At 37.4% G+C, this 21,657-nt stretch overlaps 1 protein-coding gene across 6 annotated transcripts in view; it reads left to right on the forward strand.

Annotated features, from left to right (window-relative positions):
- Positions 1 to 21,657, forward strand: part of CLASP1 (cytoplasmic linker associated protein 1) — a 351,771-nt gene that overhangs the window by 22,470 nt on the left and 307,644 nt on the right. For all 6 annotated transcript variants that reach the window (XM_078146793.1, XM_078146794.1, XM_078146796.1 and 3 more), the window contains exon 2: positions 15,402 to 15,883. In XM_078146793.1, coding sequence (XP_078002919.1) covers positions 15,689 to 15,883 — 195 coding nt within the window. In that variant the 5' untranslated portion in view covers positions 15,402 to 15,688. The remainder of the gene's footprint in view (positions 1 to 15,401; positions 15,884 to 21,657) is intronic.

Here is a 21,657-nt window from a genome sequence, read left to right on the forward strand (position 1 = left end):
AGTTCCTGAAGGAGAGCCTGGGGCATGGGCATGGGCATGGGTATGGGGAGGGTGGCAGGATTAACCTTGGGAGAAAGCAGGGCTGGCTCTTTCTCAGAGACCAAGGGAAAAGAGGGTGAAGACACAGAGAGGTTTTAAGACAGGAATGAGGGCAAGATATTCATGCTTATCTGAATCTTCTCCTTAAAGTAGGACATGACATGGTTTGGGAGTGGGGGGACATGGCATTAAGGTTTGGAAACCTATAAATCTCTTCTTCCCCAAACAGCTGTGTATTAGGAGGTCTATTAAAGATGAATGAAACAGTTGCCTTGCATAGGTGAGGGTCTAGCTGAGGTTGAATAGCATGAATTTGTAGTGGGCCCAGGTAACATGTTATAGCTTCCTGTAGTAGTACTAGAAGAGAATGCAGAGAGTAAACTTGTGCCTTCCTCAGCAACTGTAGCATAGCACTCAATACACTTTAGGTGTAGGCAGGATGGTAGAATGGATCGAATGTTGGATTTAGTTGGGAAGACTTTAGTGCCTTAGCCATTTATTATCTATATTAAGTGTTTTATATGTAAATGTATATGTGTAAGCACAAATTATCTTAAATAATTGTATATATAACTTAACATTTATATGTTCATGTATATATAACACACATTTTATCATGTGTATCTGTCAGTTCTTTAATAAATGTTGAGTTGAATTTGGAGTGATCCAGGGTTAAGAATTACCAGGATAAACAGGAGTAATGAAATGGTAGAACAGGAAATATTAAGGCATTTGGGATGAATAGATTTAGGGGGAGTGGGGCAGTAGGTGAGTAGAAAACAGGTGATTGTGCTTAGAGAGCTGAATGTCAGAATTCTTCATCTTGGTGATGGAACATTTTCAGGTCTAAAGTTTACCACTAGTGCTTACTGTGCAAGGCTGGGATACAGTAAAGATGTTGTAAGTGTTGATTAGAGTTGGTGAACTGAAAGACTAGGCTCTTAGGAAGTTCATATATTGTGTTCATATATTGAAATCATCAGGGACAGTAGTCAAGTTTGAGTTGGAGTCTAAGTTAGATGCCAAAGTTATCAAAGGAGGTGGAAGAATGTTCTGGAGATCAGTGGATGGCAATGTCAGAGTTACAGACAGAGTAGCAGGGTTAGATAGTAGGAATTTCAAAGGGGAGGCTGAGTGGTCTACCAGAGTTCCAGAAGTGGCAGTGAGGCTGGTTTTTCATATAGGTCCTATGAGAAAGGGCATTTATGGAAGTATCTGTTGGAAGTGTTTATGGAAGTATTGAAGAGAGTGGTAAAAATAGTTGTCTTTAGGAGACACAGCATCATCACACAGGGATGGTCACACCTTTGATCTTACCATTAGCCACAAATGTTACATTTCCATGATCAAGAGTTTTGAAATTCTTTAATGTGACTGAACATAAGCTCCTTTCATTCTCACTCTTTTTGTGTCACTTCTCTTAAACCTGTACTTCATCCTCACTGAGATCTCTAGGCCATCACTCCAGCCTTGGTTTCACTTTCCTATCTTCCTAGTCTTGATCTGATAGTTAACCAGCTCCATATTCTTCTGTTTTCTGCTTTTAAGTTTCTTGCCCATTTGTTCTACCACTTGTTCATGCCTTTCAAACCCAAGTCGTATCTTAATTGGGCCCTCTCTACAGCAGAGTGATTATTTTACTCCTTCTGAATTGATTCTCACTTACCTCCATAGCTGTTCCAAACTTTCCTTTCTCTCTTCAAACTTCTTCCATTCTCTTAGCAGAGGACCTCCCTTCATATTTCCCTTAGGGTAAGAGAGACTATTAACTTCCCTTCTGTGCATCTCAATATTTAGCACATCATTCTTCAACTCTTCCTTTATTCTAGTCTCTGACAAGGAAGTATTTTTTTTCTCTATGGTCCAGTGCTCTCCATGTATCCTTGATTCTGTCTTCTCTCATCTCCTTCATCAGATTGTGCTCATAATCTTCTCACCCAACTCCAATCTTCAGTCTTAACTTTTTTATCTCCTTCCTTATGTTCAGCAAACATGCATAGGTTTTCCCCAACCGTAAAAAAACAAACAAAAAACCCCAATAAAACCTCACTTACTCTATCAGTTCTTTAAACCATTGTCCTTTTCTTTCTTCCCTTTCATAGCCACACTTCTAGAAAAGTTCTCTACTCTTGTTGCCTCTACTTTTTCTCCTCATTCATTTTCTCTACTCCTATAGTCTGGTGTTTGATCATCACTCAGATGAAACTCTTCCTTCCAAAGTTACCAGTGATCTCTTAGTTGCCAGATCTGATGACCTTCTTGATCTCATTGCACCATTTGTTGCTCTTGTTCACTCTCTTTTCCCAGATTCTCTGTCCTCTGGGTTTTCATGATATTGCTTTCTCTTGGTTCTTCTCCTTCCTGTAGTCATTATCCTTTGCTCTACTATTATCGGTATTCCAAAAATTGTAAGTATATGACAAGGCTTATTAAGGGATCCTGGCTCTTCTTTCTCTATTCTCTTGAAGACTTTTATCAGTTCCCATTGGTTTAATTCTTATGTCTGGTTACTTCCAGATTTATATATCCAGTGGTAATCTCTCTCCTGAGCTCCAGTTGTATATCTGCAGATGCCTTTTGGATATTTTAGTAAGTATAAGCATCTCAAACTCAACTTGTATAAAAAAGAATTCATTATCTTTCCTCAAAACCGTTTGTCTTCCAAACCTTTCAATTTTTGTCAAAAGCGTTACCATCCTTCTAGTCATCCGGATCCAAAAGCTTGAAGGCATTCTCAGCTCTTATCCAGTCAGTTGCCAAATCTTCCTGATTCTTATCTCTCATTAGTCCCATTCTTTTTACTTACAGAGCTGCCCTCCTAATAAGACCCCATCACCTGTCACCTGTATTATTATAAGTCTTCCTAATTGGTCTTTCTGCCTCTTTTTTTCTGTTCTGTCTTTCACTTTGTTGCCAAACTGATATTCCTAAAATACAGGTCTAATCATGCCACTCCTTTGTTCAGTAAACTTCAGTGCCTTCTCATTCTTTTTTAAAAAAATTTTAATCCTTTATTTATTTATTTATTTATTTATTTATTTTTGGTGGGGCAGTCGGGATTGAGTGACTTGCCTAGGGTCACACAGCTAATGTCAAGTGTCTGAGGCTGGATTTGAATTTAGATCCTCCTGACTCCAGGCCTGGTGCTTTCTCCACTGTGCCACCTAGCTGCCCCAACTTCTCATTTTCTTAAGACCAAATTCAAATTCTCCTCTTTGGCATTTACAGCTCCTTACAACCTGGCTTCAACCTACCTTTCTAGTCTTATTAATCATTACTTCTTTTAACACACATTTTATAGTTCTAGCTTTTTGTTTTACCTTCCACGTGACCATCCAGTTCTTGTCTCTCTCTCTGCCTTTATGCTTATTGTCTCATATCATAGATAGACTTCCTCTGCACCTTTGCTTCTTAGAGTCCTTGGTTTCTTCCCAATCGATTGATATGCCACTTAGAGGAGGCTTTTTCTAATCTTTCCCCGGCTGCCAGTGCCTTTCCTCAGAAATTACTTGGGATTTATTTTGTATATACTTATTTATGTATATGGCTTTCACCTCAGAGAATATAAACTTCCTTGGGGAAAGTATGGTTTCATTTTTGTCTTTGTAACCCCAGCACCTGACACAGTGCCTGGTACAGGGTAGGCACTTGATAAATACTCATTGATTAATTGAGAAAATGATATTCATATAGTGCCAAAAGGTGGGTGAGAAACAGAAATCAACAGAGAACAAAGGAAAGGTTTTAAAAAATACATTTTTATTGCTATCTTTTGTTTTTACGTTGCATCATCTTACCCATTTTCATTCCCATCTTTCTTCCTAGAGAAAAAACTTTTAACAAAGTTTTTTTTTAAAGAAGAGAAGTTCAGCAAAACTGACCATCACATTTTTCAAAAGTCTGATATCATATGCAGTATTTGACACCTGTGGACCTCACCTCCATAATGGACCAGAGGGAGGTGCCTTCTTATATCTCTTCTTTAGGGGTCAAGTTTATTCTTTACACTTTAATAGCATTTAGATTTAATCATTTTATGGGGGTTAGTCTGTCCATTTACATTGTTATAGCCCTTATGTAGATTGTTTTCTTGGCTCTACTTATTTCACTTTGTATCAGTTTTTGTAAGTCTTCCAGTTCTTCTTTGTATTCATCATAACTTGTTTCTTATGGAGCAGTCATAAAACCCAACTTGTTTAGTCATTTCCCAGTCAGTGGGCATCTACTTTGTTTCCAGTTTTTTGCTTCCATAACAGATGCTACTATAAATATTTTGATGTTTATGGAGCCTTTCTTTTTGTTAATTACCTCATGACAAAATAGCTGTGTAAGATGTATGAACATTTTTGTCTCATTTTATTTACATAATTCCAAACTCCTTTCCAGAATGGTTGTACAAGTTCACAGTTTCATCCACAGTGCATTAGTGTGCCCTTCTTTCCATACCTTCTTCCCAGCATTGCAGATGGGAATTTAAAAATAGAATGAATGTTCACGGAGATACTGTGGGAGAGCATGAGGAGAGAAAAATAAGGATTGAGGTGGATTTAGGTAGATAAGGATGAAAGTATAGGGAGAGAGGTACTTAGACAGTGGTACTAAATAGCAGGAACCTGTTAGTCAGTAAATAAATATTTATTAAGCTCCTGTAGTGCCAGGCACTGTGCTAAGTGTTAAGAATACAAACAAAGGCAAAAGATAGTTCTCCTCCTAAGGAGTTTATGGTCTAATAGGGGAGACAACACACAAACAACTAAGTACAAAACAAGCTATATTTAAGTTAAGATGGAGATACTCAGAGGGAAGGCACTAGAATTAAGGGGATTTGGAAAAAGCTTCCTGTAGAAGGTGGGATTTTTATTCATCAGGAAGGTGATGTCATGACTTACAAGTGAATTGGATTTAGGTGAGGGAGGGCTGTGCAAAGTCATTAGCCTCACGTTCTCTTCTGGAGCCATCTGGGCCCAGTGGCAAGATCAAGATGACTAGATGTGGCCTAGGATGCAGTGGGAGAGCTAAGGTCTTTCCCAAGTCTCAATTTCACTGAGGCAACGCCCATTCAGTAATTAAGGCTAGGTGAAAAATGAGGCAAAGAATGGCCTCTTTTACCTAGTCAAAAAACAACCCCACAACTGGGAGGGGACATCAGGGTATCTGGCCAAAATGGAAACAGGTTTACACTTACTCTGAGCCATCAGAGCTCGACTTGAAGGAAACCAGGGAATCTAGTTGTTGGAGATGAGGAGAGAAAGCATTCTGTGTATGGGGGTGGCCAGTGAAAATGCTCAGAGTTGGGGGATATAGCATTTTGTTCAAAGAGCAGCAAGGAGGCCATTGTCATGGATCACAGAATGCATGGGGTGGGATGTAAGGTGTAAGAAGATGGAAAGGCAGGAAAGGGAGGCAAGTTATGAAGGGCTTTGAATTCCAAACTAGCATAGCAGTAAGTGGGAATTTATTAGTTATAGGACAGTGTGAGGATTAATTAGTTCCAATCTTCTCTTTGGTTTGTTGGCTTGGTGGAGTAGTTTTAGATGCATCTACCATCTCTTTGGTTTGATTGAAACTGGGAGGGGACTGGATGTTGTAAGGTTGAATGGAGTGGAAGTTTCCCTAGGTATAGTGGCTCCCTTAGTTTTGGGTTAAAAGGTCCAAGGATAATTGAAGAGAAGGAAGGGAGAAGAGAAGACAGAAACAAAGGAGATGTGAGAGAAGGGTAATAAAAGAAGACACTTCTAGCATATAGGGCACAGTAAAGGGGTGTGTGTGTGTGTGTGTGTGTGTGTGTGTGTGTGTGTGTGTTAATATTGCTTGTACTTTATTCATGGTAATTGGTAGAAACGAGGATGCAAACTGTTGACACTTTTTGTTTCTATAAATCCGTGCTCCCTCGCCCCATGGAAGACTTAGTGTTAGTGTAGACTACATTTCTGGCTTTAGCTGACCTTTCAACCTACTTGAATTCCTCTATGTTGTTTCCAGGGTAGTTCTGGGATGTGGCTGTTGATTAACTGGGGCCGACAATTACTTTGTATTTTTTTGATACTTAAGTGAGAAAGTATTTCAGGTCTTTGCTTCAGGTCTAAGTGCTTCATTTCTGGTTTGACCTTTTGTCATATTTTTCTCCCTTTCCAAAACCTGGGTCATAACCTGTTTAACCCTTGGATGTTTTCTTTTAAATTAAGTACCTTTCATATTCTGGCATTTTCTTTGCTTTGTGTCATATATTCAGTGTGTAGCACAGTGTCCTGTCACATTTATAGGCTTTAATAAATGCTCTTTGGTTGATTTTTCAGTAGTGACCTAAAAGTTTTTTTCAGACAGAATCTTTAGTAGGAAATCCTAATTTAGATCTATATCATGAAAAAAATAAGAGGGGAGGGAAGGTGGTTAGAGTAATAGCTTTGCTAAAGGTATTCAAAGCCTTCTGTTATCTATTTCTAACCTTTCCAACCTTAAGTTCCATACAAGAAGCTTCTGATCCAAATAAAGTGGTCTTACTAATTTTCACTTGAGCACATTGTACTTATTCTCACCTTCCTGCTTTTGATTAGCACTTTCATTATGATTTTTCTTTCTTTAGAATGCTGAATTTAGCTCTAAAGAAATTCTACCAATTATTAAAAGGTAATTTAAGTCCTATTTTTTGAGTGAAGCTTCCATGACTTTTTAGGTCAGTTATCCCTCCTGAATTGTTACTGTCTCATGCCAAGTGGTTGGCCATTGTATTGTCTTATTTGCTGTTTAGCACTTACATAATTTTTCTCACATGTATAAGATTTTGAACTCCTTGAAGACTGAGACCATATATTATTATTTACCTTTGTTTTCTACAGAGTGACTAGCTGAATAGGTTTGGGATTATCAATCACTCGGCAAGTGCTTACTGCTTTCTAGGTATTTTGCTAAACTGAGCACCCTAAGATACAAATGAAACCTTCTTTTCCTCAAGGAGTGTACATTTTAATGGAGAGAGAACATGTGCAAACAACTCTGAAAGACTTAAGTACTATGATCAGCATAATAACCACAATTCCAGAAGCCTAATAGTACAACATGCTACCCACTTGCTGATAAGAGGGGTGTGTGTGTGTGTGTGTGGAGACAGACACTATATTCATCTCTCCTTTGACTGGTTCAGATAATAGTGAAGTTCATGTGTTAGCTGCTCTCTCTACCTCGTTTGTATGGATATCTACTTGTACACTGATTATGAAATAATTTTCCCTAGCCTTCCTCTCTTTCCCAACTAATGCATTCTCCTTTCCTGTTCTCAGGCCTTCTTTCTAATTGGACTTTCTCTTTGACTCCCCTCCTCTATGATAGGTTTTAATGGGGACACATTATCTTCCCATCTTAAAATGTAAGCAGTTTATTGATGTTGACCTTTAAGGTTATTTATTCATATGTTTATTTATCTTTGTCTTGACTCCTATATTTGTGTTTCAGAGTTTCTGTGTGGCTGTGGTCTGTTCATTAGGAATGCTTGGAAAATGTAAAATGAAAGGAATGCTTGGAAGTCTTTTGTTTCATTAAAGATCCATTTTTTCCTCCATAGCGTTATACCTAGTTTTGCTGGATAAGTTCTTTATGGTTGTAAGCCTATGTTTTTTGCCTTCTGGAATGTCATATTCTAAGCCTTCTTCACCTTTGTAATGGTGGTTTCTAAATAGTGTGTGATCATCTGACTGTGGCTTCTTGATACTTGAATTCTTTATGGCTGTATGCAGTATTTTTTTCCCCTTTAACTTGGAATTTCTGGATTTTGTCTATAATTCTGGGAGTTTTCATTTTGGGTTTTCTTTTAGTTGTTGACTGGTAGGTTCTTTTAATTTCTACCTTGTCTTCTGGTTCTAAGCTATGTAAGTAGTTTTTATGATTTCTTGAAATATGATGTCTAGTTTGTTTTTTGGTAATTGCTTTCAGGTAATCCTGTGATTCTTAAATTATCTTTCCTTGATCTTTTTCCAAGTTGCTCTGAGATACCTTACATTGTCTTCTGTTTTTTTCATTCTTTTGACTTTGTTTTATTTTTCTTGTTGTTCCATGAATTCATTAACTTCTATTTTGGTTTAATTTTCAGGGAGTTTGTTTCATGGGAAAATTTCTGTACCTCTTGGTCCAAAGTTGTTAATTTTCTTTTCTTTATCTTTTCTTTTCGGCAAGCAGTTGGGGTTAAGTGACTTGGCCAGAGTCACACAGCTAATAGGTGTTATGTGTCTGAGGTCACATTTGAACTCGAGTCTTCTTGACTCCAGGGCTGGTGCTTTATCTACTCGCCATCTAGCTGCCCCTAAGCTATTACTTTTCCTTCCATTTTTTTCTTCCTTAGCTCTCATTTCTTTCCCCATTTCCCTTCCATTCCTCTCTTCATTTTAGAAATAATTTTTAACTCTTTAAAAAAAAGCAGCCCTTCATCTCTTCCAGGAATTTTAGTTGAACTTTAGCCTAAGCTATGTGTTTTCTTTGAGGCTTTGATTGTAAATATTTTGGAGTCATTCTCTTCTTTTGAATTTGTATCTTGAGTGTCTCTGCCACCATGATAGCTGTTATGGTGGTATTCTTTTTTCATTTACTAACTTTGACAGCTTACTTCCTGCCTTGGACTTTATGATAGGGCTGGACTCTCATTTTCCTAGAGGGAAGGTCTGGGCTCTTGCTACTCCTTTCTTGGAGAATTGAGTATTATGTTATTCTAATAGTTGCTCAGAACGGCAGCTCAGGCTAGGAATCTGGAAGTCTGAAGCAGGGCAAGAACTCATAGTTGTCCCCCTGGTCTGGGGTCTGCAAGTTCCTGATGTGGATTTTGGGCTGAGCAACACACTTATGAGCCACTTGGCCCATTTGGAGTTCCAGTAGACTGTTGATGGACTCACCCACTCACTATTAGTTGTATGGAAAGCTCTTCTGTTTCATAGAGACAGAACTGGGATTTCTACCCTAGTCATGCCATTGCAGGCTTCAGACTGACCTGGAAGCTAGAATTGAGACTACATTTCACTCCTAAGGTCCCAGCCACAGAACTATTGCTTGCTTCTGAATTTGCTTATTGCTTGGCACATGTGCTAGGAGCCTCAACTACTATTTAGCCTGGAGGGCCACCCCAAAGTGGGTGTCTACCTTTAGTATGTGACTTGGAACTGGGAAGTCTGTGACTTTCTGCCAGTTTGTACCCATTCCTGCACCCTACACAAGTTTAGGCCCTTGATGCTAGTACCTGGTACCTCTTCTTGCCTTGGAGCAGAGACTGTACTGTAGCATGCTCCTGACCAGGTCGTCCCCAGTGTCTCCAGACATGGGCTGCAAAAATGAATTTTGATTTTTTTAAAAATTCCTGATTAGGATTCAATCTTGTGTGTTTTCTAGATCTAGTTTTCTTTGGTGGGGGAGCTCACTGTATTTCCTGCTACTCTACCATCTTATGCCTCTTCACTGACTTGCCAGGGTCATATAGCTATTATGTGTTGGAGATTTCTTTAATGATTAGTTTCCTTGTCCATAAAATGAAGAGATTTGGTAAAATTGACTCTAATTTCCTATGTAAGACTAAAAAGTCTCATTCTGTATAAAGTAGGAATTATCCCTACCTAGCTTAAATTTTTTTTTTCAGGAACTTTCAAACATTATGCATTTTTGCTTTTATTTTAATCATAACCAGTTTTGGAAATTGCTTCCTGTAATGTTTTATGTCTAAGTTAACCAATATAGTAGAGATGGTGGTGACTTTGAAGGGAATGAGAAAGAAGCATTCATTGAACTTAGTGATTTGGATGAGCATTAATGCTTAGGAGGCATAAATGCCCTTTTATCCTTTTTTTATTTTAAATTTTTTTTATTAAGTTATTTTGATTTATCAACAATTACTTCCATAAGCTTTTGAGTTTTAAATTTTTCTCCCCCTCCTTTCCTTCCTCCTTCCCTAAGACAGTGCGCAATGTGATATAGGCTATACGTATACATTCCTATTAAACATATTTTCACATTAGTGATGTTGTAAGGAAGAATTAGAACAAACAGGAGGAACCACCAGAAAGAGGAAACAAACAAAACAGAAGAAAAAAATAGCAAATAGTATGCTTTGATCTGCATTCAAACTCCATTGTTCTTTCTTTGGATGTGGATAGCGTTTTCCATCATGAGGCCTTTGGAGATATCTTAGATCCTTGCATTGCTGGGAAGGATTGTCTGTCATCATTAATCATTGCATGACATGGCTGTTACTGTGTACAGTGTTCTCCTGGTGCTGCTCACTTCACTCGACATCGGTCCATAGAAGTCTTTCAAGGTTTTTCTGAAGTCTGCTTGCTCATCATTTCTTACAGCACAATAGTGTTCCATTACATTCATATGCCACAACTTGTTCAACCATTCCCCAATTGATGCGCATCCCCTCAATTTCCAATTCTTTGCTACCACAAAAAGAGCTGCTATGAATATTTTTGTACATGTGGGTTCTTTCCCCATTTTTATGATTTCTTTGGGATACAGCCCTGAAGTGATGCCCTCTTATCTTAAAAGGAAAAAAATAAGGAAAGTGAATCTTTTGTGTATTGTGTCTTGTGAGCCCAGTAATCTATCTCATATTTTTTGTTACTGGCCAATTCTAAGTTTCCCCTGAGTTCTTATGGCGCAAATTGTTTCCTGACAAATATTTACTGAGAGAAAAGTCATGTGGCTCCAATGGAAGAGTTACGGCCACAGATAGCAACACACACACACACACACACACACACACACACACACACACACATGACTAAATTGAATTGGTTAGATAAATACTGACAGGAATCTTCTCATTTTTACTTAGTTGGGCTTTATTTTCCTTGACGCTTGTTTCCTGGCCCTAGTACAGTCTAACCTCTTTTCAGTGTGTCAGAGTTAAAAAGTAGGACAAATTTCTAATAATAAAAGTTTGAAAGCCGGAAGGGAAATGACTGGAAATTCTGTTTCTCTTTTTATTTTTGAAGGGGCATGAAAAGCCTTAGGCTAACTCCTGGCTACTTGTTAACATTGGAGTTTTGAGGACATAATACAGGACTTAAATCCCTTGAATTAGTGGAATTGCTTTGGAGGAGACTTCTTTTAATTTAGGGGTGAATGATGGTTTATGAGAGGAGGGTGGAAAATTATTGAGTGCTTTCTGAGCAAGTGTTAGGTATGAGATGAAAAGGCTCAGATTAGATTTAGAGTATATAATGGCTTCTTCATTGACCTTGCCCACTATAATAGGTGTTAGGATATAATAGCTCTTGGTAGCTGTTAGCCTTCTTTTGGTATACATTATGGAAGAACAGACATTGGCTCTAGAAAATTACCCCCAATATTGAGACTTTACAACTTTGATGGTTTTGTAAATAACTTTCAGAGGGCCTCGTCTCTGAAATGAAGCAGATTTAGGACATCATCACTCTGTCATTTGGAAAAATCAAGAAGCTTTTTTTTGGGGGGGTGGGGAAAGGGGATATTAACTATCATTTTCCAATTCCAGATGAGCGCATATTTCTCTTAGGAGGAAAAGAAAGGCACTTGGTCTAAGATCCTCTGAAGTCTTGGTCTTCAGAGTGGAAATTTTTAGCTATTAAGAATACATGTTTTAAAATATAATACGTATTTTTGATTTTCTTTTCTCTGATGATAATTTTACATCCTACATTTTGATGTTATATTGGTAGGTAATTATTTCTACAGACTAACATCTTTGTTTTCCCCTCTTTGAATAGACTAGACCAGTGGTTTTTTACTCTCTTAAAAATTATTGACTCCTCCCCAAAAGCTTTTGTTATTATTTGGGTTATTTCTATTGATTTTTACTATACTAGAAGGTAAGTAAAATATCTTAATATTATTATGAAAATAATTTTGACCTTATGGAATCCCTGAAAGAGTTTGAGGGATCTTCAGGGATCTACCCTTTGAGAATCACTGGGCTAGACAGCTTAGCCGTTTATTGTGTTACCTAAAATGTGTACAATTGATTTATTCAACAAAAGCCTGCTGTCTGCTAATGTTTGTAGCACCCATTGTATTTGGGATTGTGGCTAGATACAGTTCCCTTGTCTGTAAAATGAAGAATTTGGACTAAATGATTTTTGAGGCTCATTCCTATTTTAAGATTCTATGATTACATGATTTTGAGCATGAATTGAAAGCTGCCTGCTCTCAGGAGGAATGACATACACATAAAGGGCTAACAATAAAAGGCAGAATGTGAATATTGTTAGGTAAGCTATAGAGGCCATAAGTGGTTAATGAATTGGCAGACTAATCTTACTGCTATTCTTTTATTTTATGTTCTTTCTTTCATTTTTTTTTGGTCAGGCTCACTAGACTGCTCTAATCAAGGAAATGCAATAGATAATAAGAGTTCTTGAGTTCATTAAGGCATTTTATAAAGTCTGCCCCATAATGCTTTAATAATAAAACTATTTTGCATTTATATAGCATTATGTAGCAACAGACCTGTAATGTAATCGAGGCAGGTATCTTCTCTGTTTATAGGTGAAGAAACCAAGGTTAAGAAGGCCAAGATTACTTACATAGTTAGGTGATGGAGCTGGGATTTAGAACACAAGTCTCTTGTCCTTTGGCCTCCCCCTCTACTCCCCTTAGAGCAATATTTACCAGTTACTGGGTAATTTTTACTGGTCAGAAATTAAGTTCACAGGTTCAAAATAGGGGAGGTCGCGTCAGATGGAAGAGAACTTGAGATTTTTTAGTAGACTACAAGTTGAATGTCCACCAGCAGCATGATATGGCAGCCAAAAAAGTGAACAAAATTTTAAGAATTAAGAGAGGCATCAGTATACATGACTGCTGCCCTGCTCAGACCATATCTAGTATTGTGTTCAGTTCTAGGGTACACTTTTTAAGGTGGAGAGTGTCTAGAGGAAGGGAGCCAGAGTGGTGATGAGGCTGAGAATCATGCTGCCTAATGACTGGTTGAAGAAAATGGAAATGTTTAGTCTAGAGAAGAAAGAGTTGACTTAGGAGAGTACATGACAGCTAACATCCCTTATGAAAGAGGGATTGCATTCCTTCTTTACCTTCACCTCTTTGAATGCCCAGTTTCCTTCAAAACTCGGCATACATACCACGTCTTACTACTTAAGGCCATTCCTGGTCTCTGTCTTCCTCTTCTCCCACCTGCTAGGTTCTTTCTTTACACATTAGCTTATATTTATTTCGCACATATGTGTGTCTGGCTGGTTGGCTGACTATTTCCTAATGTTTTCTTCAATGTAAGATCCTTCAGGGAAGGAACTGTTTCACTTTTCTTTTGTTTCCTTAACCCCAGCACAATGTCTGGCACATAAGAGATACTTAATAATTGTTTATTGTTTAAATGGTTAGGCTTGTTCTCTTTTGCCCCAGAGGGCGGAATTAGAAGTTATAGAAAGAGGTTGTGAAGAAGAAAATTTAGTGTTTAATACAAGAGATTTTCTAACAATTAGACCTAGTTAGTTGTGGCATGTATTGCTTTGGGAGATAAATAGAGGTTCCTCTCTCATCGGTGGTCTTCAAGCAAAGGGTGGATAATGTTTTGTTGGGTATACTATAAAGAGGATTCTTATTTGGATCTGGGTTACACTATTTAGCTTCTAAGTCCTTTTGAACTCTGAAATTCTGTTTATTATTTACTAGGGGAGCTTGTTACAAAGGAATTTTGTAGTGAATCTTTTCATAATGCATGTAATCATCCCTCCATTTTTCTTTTATTTCCTAAGTTTAGATTTTTAAAAAAAAAATTTTGGACTGGGCTTGTGATATTCATTACTATAGAGCATGCCAGATGAGGAAGTTCCCTCAAACAGAACAGCTCACTACCTACTCTGTTAACTTGTTTGTACTGATGGCGTTAAGTGATTTAAATGACTTCCCCTTAGGAGTTGAACATGATCTTAGATGTTCCTGAATCCAAGGTTGCCCCCTTTTTTATGTATGTGTGTGTGTGTATATATATATATATATATATATGTATATATATATATATATATATGTCAATATCTTATACATATATATTATACACATACACACACATTAGAGATTTCAGAAAGTGTGTGTCGGCGTACATCTGTAGTATGAGTAATGCTCCCTTATTGGAAGGGAGAAGGGCAGGTATTAAGATGCTAGGCTTAATCAAAATTATGGCGGGAAGAATTGAATAGACTGATATTTCTGAAGTAGGAATTGAGTCATTAACTATTAATAACTGAGTAAGGATATAACAGTAGTTATAATTTAGTGTGAAAGATTATTCAGCCAGTTAGCAAGTTAATGAGCTAGCTAGTTTATAAGGAAAATTCAGCTAACCAATTTTGAAGCTTTTCCTCTCTTTCCCACATTCCCTCACTTTTAATGCATAAATGATTGTTTCCTAACCTGTGTTCTGAATTGGAATTACCACATCCCAAACAGCCATAGATTATAGCTACTATACTGTGAGTGTTTGTGAAATATTTTAATGTTTAAAAAAAGTTCCTAATACCCAAAGGTTGGTAACCAGTGCTGTACATACAGTGGTGTCAAACTCAAATAGAAACAGCACCATTAAACTGTACATAAAGATCCCTTTGGGGCGCATATTGAATTAGTTTTAAAGTGTAATATTTGTTTTATTGTATATTTATTTTGTTAAATATTTCCCAATTACATTTTAATCTGACTTGTTCTACACTCAAATGTTTGGCCCCTTGGCCCTACTCCCATAAAGTGTTTCTCCTAATGGCATAATAATTCATCAAGCAAAAGTAGTGCTATTTTAAGTTGTGCATATTGTGATAGGCTTGGGTTGGTAATCCACTAGAGGGATAAGTGACAGAGACCAAATTTCTTCTTACTTTGAGGCTGGGCAGCTTGTACACCAACATTGCAAAGACTGCAATTAGAAGGCAGGTCCCACATGGCAGACTTAAGTTAATGGGGTCAGGCTGGCAAAATGGTGTCAAATATTTCTGTGGGAGGTGCCCCTGTTTCCAGTTCTTTGGTTATTTCAAAGAATGAACTTAAACTAGTGAACTGCTGTACTTGCAATGAGTCAGACTGGTTAAGATTTGAGCTTGAAATTGTGTGCTAAAGGGGGAAAGACTGCTTTCATGCCAACTGCATTTATATGCTATAAAATTCTGAAAATCATATGTTCATTATGGAACTCATTATTTCTCTTCTTTGGGTATCAATGTATATTCTGATAAAAATAATAATTATGCTGTTCAGATCTGGTTGCCGAATGTTAATGTTTCTCACTCCACACATAATTATAACTCACTCTACAATGTGTTTTACTCTGTCCCTGATTTTGATGTTTCATAACATTTATGCCTGCTTAATCTCTACTGATTTTTCCTCTTTTTCTTCTTTTTCAGAATGGACTGCTGAATTATGAAGTATTCTAGAGCCAATAGCATAGTATTGCTGCGCTACTCAATACTTTATCTCCTGCTAGTTATTTAAATTGGACTTTTAATATCCTCCCAGCTGCTCTTGAGACACACATGGTGCATTGTTGCCATTCCCCAGATTGCATCTTTGAAACCAAGGCTTCAGTAACCTTTGTCAAACAAAGAGGCAGCCTCCAGGAAGCCTTCCTAGTGGGGGATTCAGCCTGACTGCCCTCTAGCTTCTCTGGCTTGGGCTGTATTTGAATTCCACCATGGAGTACCGAATGGAGTCTTGCTTGGCACAGGTGTTGCAGAAAGATGTGGGGAAACGACTACAAGTGGGCCAAGAACTAATAGACTATTTCTCAGACAAGCAGAAGTCTGCCGATCTTGAACATGATCAGACCATGTTAGATAAGCTTGTGGATGGACTTGCCACTTCTTGGGTGAACTCTAGTAATTATAAGGTAAGCTTTGCTTAAGAAGACTCTTCTATAGGTGGTTGGGTTAAGTTATTCCATTTCTGCAGTCTTTCCATTAAAAATATTATATGTAAGAAACAGTGTGGTGTTTTTTGATACCGGTAAAGTATTATACCCAGTGATTTGTGACTTTGGGATGTTTGGTACCAGAAGAAATGGATAATTCCCTTTCTTTGGGTTTGTTAAGTAATATAAAATCCTTGTCCAGCATATCTTTTTAAGGAAGCCAAATGAATAGAAAAGAGAAGGTTATATATTGGAAAGTTTATAAGCATTTGCAACCCTAAAGTTGTGTCTTAGGACTCATGAATGTGGGGTCATGGGAGAATATGTGAATGGTCCTTCATGAATGGCAAATAATCTCTGTTGATAGCCTCTGGCGTATGGGATTGGTAATTGGATATTGAGCTTTTCACCTTAAGGTTTCTGGTTAAAAGCCAGCTCAGGTCCCTGGCCAGGAATGGCATTGATTGCCAAGAACTCTTTTGTGACCTATGTGTAATGGACTGGCTGACACATTGTAAGTTCTGGAAAGAAGGATGTCACACGGTATCCTTGGGGACAATGATAGTAGGGCAGGTTCCATAATTGAGCTGTCTGGGAAAGTGAACACTTCTCCATTCGAAATACTGAGCTCCTAATAAGAAAAAAATGAGAGTAATGGAAGTCAAAGCTCTTGTACTTTCTGTTATGATTCTGTCTTATTGGTTCTTGATCATTCATTTGGTTCCTTCAGAATCAATTCTCTGTTCTTTTTTCCCCTCCAAATTCATTGTGCTTCTAAATGTCATATGGAAATTGGATATTTGGATATTATAAATGAACTATCATGTCCACAAACTGATTTGGGCACATTGCGGAAAGCAAAGGCAAACATATCCTGACTTTGACTCTTTGCACTGAATTTGACATATGATTCCTAATTTTATCTCCCTTGGCTTTTGAAATCCAAGTCAGATTTAGATCTTTTAAAGCCTACCTTAGAGGCAGTTAGATGATGCAGTGAGTGATAGAGTACAGGACTCCTGGCCTGATTTCAAATCCAGGCTCTGACATTCACTGAGACCTTGGGCAAATCACTTAACTTCTATTTGCCTTAGTTTCCTCAACTGTAAAATACAGATAATAACAGCACCTATTTCCCAGGATGTTTATGAGGATCAAATGAAATAATATTTATAAAGTACTTAGCATAATACCTGCACATAGAAGGTGGTACCTAGATATTGTTGTTTTAGTTATGGTTATTATTATCCCTATTATTATCCCTTAGACACAGTACTCTGTCTTGTGACATTGTTTTGTATGTGTTGGTCCTTCACATTGAGATTTTGAGGGGAGAGATCAGATCATTCTGCTTGTGATCTTCTATGGTGGTTGACAGATAGCAGGTGCTCAACAAATACTTCTTGGCTAGTTTATTATGGCATCAAAGCTGATTTTTTTTTTAGCTAAGAGTGTTTAATTTTATAAATTTAAAGAAAAAGAAATGGGTTTTTATGAAGTTGGAAAGAATTCTAACATAAATATTTACTCATTCGACATGTTTTTTCAACTGTGGTTTGAAGAGACTGGATTTATTATTTCCAAATAGCTTTTGAAAATGCAAAATTTCCACAACTCTGCTTCTTCTTTTGTTTTTTTCTATTAAGGCCTAAAAGTTAATAGGAGGAAGAGAAAGGGGAAAATAATTCTATTTTATAGGAGGAAGAAAAAAGGGAAAATAATTCTCTTTAAAAAATAGCAATTGTAGCTGTGTTTCATGTTCTTAAAACAGAATGTAGGTAAATGCCAATTTTTCATTGACCACAAATGCTGTTTTATATTGTTGGCAAATTCTTGTTTGTTATTAATTGTATTTTGTATAATTGTCTATGAGAAGACTCCCTCCTACTGAGTGCACACAGCAGGAAGTTTTTTTTTTGTAAACATTATTTTTTTTTCCAGTTACAAGTAAAGATAATTTTCAACATTCATTTTTTTTTACAAGATTTAAGTTTCCAGTTTTTTCTCCTCCCGTCTCCTCTCCCTAGGATGGCAGGCAATCTGATATAGGTTATACATGTGCAATCATGTTAAACGTATTTCCACATTAGTCGTGTAAGAAAAAACAAAACAAAAGGGAAAAGCCACAAAAAACCAAAAAAAGGTGAAAATAGTGTGCTTTGATCTACATTCAGGCTCCATAGTTCTTTCTCTGGATTGGATGGCATTTTTCATCATGAGTCTTTTGGAATTGTCTTGAATCATTGTATTATAGCAGGAAATTAGTGAAAAAATGAATGAGGCTTTGCACAGTCACCCATAGGGGAGCAGTGGCATTGATAATCCCACAGGCATTTTTTGGGGGTCGTCGGGGATAGATTGCATTATATAGTATTCTTTCTCTTGTATTCTCTTCTTGAGCTATTCTGCTTAGGCCAATGATATTAAAACTACTTTGCTGCTGGTTAGCTAGGAAAGTTGTGACTTGTCCAGGGTCACAGAGGTAGTAAGTAACTGAGGCAGAATTTGAACCTCTGACTTCTCAGTTTCCTCATCTGTAAAATGAGGTTAATCTAGATAGCCCCAGAATTTACATCCAGCTCTGAATCCATTGGATCATGCTGCCTCCATAGGAAATATATTTTGCCATTATTATTATGAAATCAGATTTTTTTCTGTCATTGCATTGACCAGAGACCTTACATTTCCTTTGCACTGCTGTGGTCATTATGTAAATTGTTCTCTGGATTGTTACTGTCATTCTGCATCAAGAAATTTGGGAAGACAAGTTTCTCTGATTTTTCCATTTTCAGTATGTCTGACACAATTACATTATTTTTAATATTGAATTACATTCATATACTACAAATTGTTCAGCTCTTCCCCGTTGATGGCACCTACTTTGTGTCTGCTCTTTTATTACCACAAAAAGTAGAATATTTTTGTATACATAGGAACTTTTCCTTCATCTTTGAACTCTTTAGTGTATAAGTTCACGTCTAGTATTGTGGAGTCAATGCAAATATGAGATTTAGTGACTTTTTTTTAAGCATAGTGAATTTCATTTTCAAGAGGAGGAAACCAAGTCTAAAGTAGGTGAAAACAATTCCTCAGACATTTGGTGGGCAACTATATGTTTGATGTTGAGCTAGGCATTATGGGGTGCTAAAATAGTACAGGCGTTTCTTGATCTTTAAGAGGCATCTCTTGTAGAAACTCCTTACTCTCAAGTCTTGTGTCTAGGGTGCAGGGTGAAAGAGGGATGTGAGAGGAAAGCACTGAAAGAGATCTCATGCTGATATCTCGTGGCTCTGATTGCATTTCTCTTCACCTTGGTTGGAGAAGGGTCACGCTTGCTTGGAAAAGATAGCGGTTGAAATAGGAGACTACAATGCCTGGACCATGGAGAGAGGCTAAAACTTCCAGGCCTCTAGATTCCTTCTGGGTTGTAACTAGGATCCATGGAAAGAAAAGAATGTTCCACACACAGCAGCTACTCCCTCCCTCCCTCTCTCTTTTTCACTGAACCTCAACTGTCATCAAGTTGGGGCAGCATGGCTCACTGTGTGCAAATAATCAAAATCAAGACTGTTAATCAGTCAGATTTTCATATGTAAGAGTTTAGCCATGCCCCTAGGAGCTAGTGAGGAGGAGACAAAACTGACATACTTTGAACAGCAATTAACAGTATAGCCAGTTAAAAAGGATTTTGTGAAGAAGATAGAATTGAGCTGGCCATGAAGGCAGCTGGGTGAGCAGTTAGGACTTGGATGTAGGAAGACCTAAGTGTGAGTGATACCGCAGACAATTAATGGCTGTGTGACCCTGGCAGGTTACTTAATTCCCTTTGCGTCAGTTTCCTCATCTGCAAAATGGGAATAATATTTACCTTCCAGGGTTGTTGTGAAGATAAAATGAGATTATTTTTGTAAAGTGTTTTGTAAACCTAAAAATGCTATATAAATGCTGTGATGATGATGATGATAGTAATGATGGTGATGATAAAGAAGAGAATGACTTGCTAGGCCTCACAGGGTAAAGGTATTGACAGATCCTAGGGGAGCTTTCTTTCCTTCAGGGAAGTACTGGCAGACTATGTTAGTTAGCAAGAGATTCTTTCATTGTAGACTTCCTAGCGTTAACACTAACTACTGGGCCACACATTTAGGGAGGGAGAATTGGGAGGATGTTAAAATGTTTTCCTATAGGATGTTGAAAAGAAAGAACCTTTCTTGTTTTATATTCTAAAACTTGATTTTCATTGGTGTTTCCTCCTTTGTGACTTTGAGAGGAGAGCTAGAAAAGATGATGGAATTCAGAAGGCACTCAGCCCTTTTTTCTGGGTACTTAAAGTAGTTTCTAGTGCTTTTATAAAGTGAGTTATTAAGGTGGGTAAGGCCCTTCAGAAGTAGTCTGTGCATCCCAACTTTGGAGTGGGTAATTTAATGAAGTTTTCTATGTAGAGGAGTTGTCCTAATATTTCCAGTAAGATGAGCTCTGATACAATGTGTAAGTACTCACAGATCATATCAAAGCAGAGATTTCTGGCTTGTGGAGTAGGTAACAGAAAGCCACAATATCTTCATAAAGCTTTTTTCACCTTGGCAGGAGTGCAGATAACCACAGTGAGATGGTAAAGTTCACAGCTATTACATTGAAATAAGAGGAGAGGGGGGAGTTGATTGTAATGACCAGCATATGTTGCCAAAGGCCTAATGGCAGAGGTAGAGCTTAGTTGAATAATTACTGGTCAAGATTCTATTCATTTCTTTAAATTATTTTATTAAAGTGATTTTTTTATGAAGGATAGAATTTTGGTTTTGCAGATGATAGAGGCTGTCCCATTGCGTACAGGAGGAATCTCTAACCTTTTTGTGAAGGGAAGCTACTATTCATTTCCAGAGTCCTTTAAGTGGCATAGGAGGATTGGGGTGTCTTGTGAGGAAGAGTGTGAGAGAAACCCTGAGAGGGGTGAAGTCAGTGTTGACTGAAGCCTTCAGAGTAGAATGAGAGGGTGGAGGGGCAAGGCGTAGGGGCAACCTACGGAGTTACAACTTTTACTAGGTGATGAAGGTTTCAAAATAGACTGGCAGATCTCAGTTTACTGGTTGGGTTTTGGTTTGGCATTTCTACAAATGAATCTATTAAAAACTATACAAATTTGGTGTAGGTAGAGTACTTAGTTCCTGTTTTTCCTTGCAGAATTTTCTCCATCATAGTGTTTTATATTTGTATCCCTAGTGCGTAGCACAGTGCTTGATACATATCAGCACTTAATTGTTGCTTTTCCATTCATTCATTTTTGTAACCTGTTCTGGTACCTATATAAACAAAGTAAAGAGACGATTTAATAATACAAAAGTATATATAGCCTGCATTTCCAAGTATTATTTTTGAGGGATAGGGAAGGGGAGAGAATGTTGATGTGTTTTTTGCTTTGGAATTAAATAAAAATGACTTATTCTGTGTTTGAAACTTCATTCTAAGGTCATAGGCCAGACACATTGATAATGGCCTATCGGTTTTCGAAAATAAAAAAGGAGAACTTATAAAAACTGAGGAGGAAGTAAAAGAAATTATTTTGACCAATTATATGCTAATGAAACTGATAATTTAAAGGAAATTGATGAATACTTGTAAAAATATAAAATATTATATTAACAAAAGAAAAAATAGACTATTTAATTCAATATTAAAAAAAGAAGAAATTGAGCAAGCCATAAATGAACTCCCAAAGAAAAAAATCTCAGGACCGAAAGGATTTACAAGTGAAT

Source organism: Phascolarctos cinereus, unplaced genomic scaffold (assembly GCF_003287225.1).
Source record: "Phascolarctos cinereus isolate Bilbo 61053 unplaced genomic scaffold, phaCin_HiC Scaffold_726;HRSCAF=1367, whole genome shotgun sequence".
NCBI classification, from domain to species: domain Eukaryota; kingdom Metazoa; phylum Chordata; class Mammalia; order Diprotodontia; family Phascolarctidae; genus Phascolarctos; species Phascolarctos cinereus.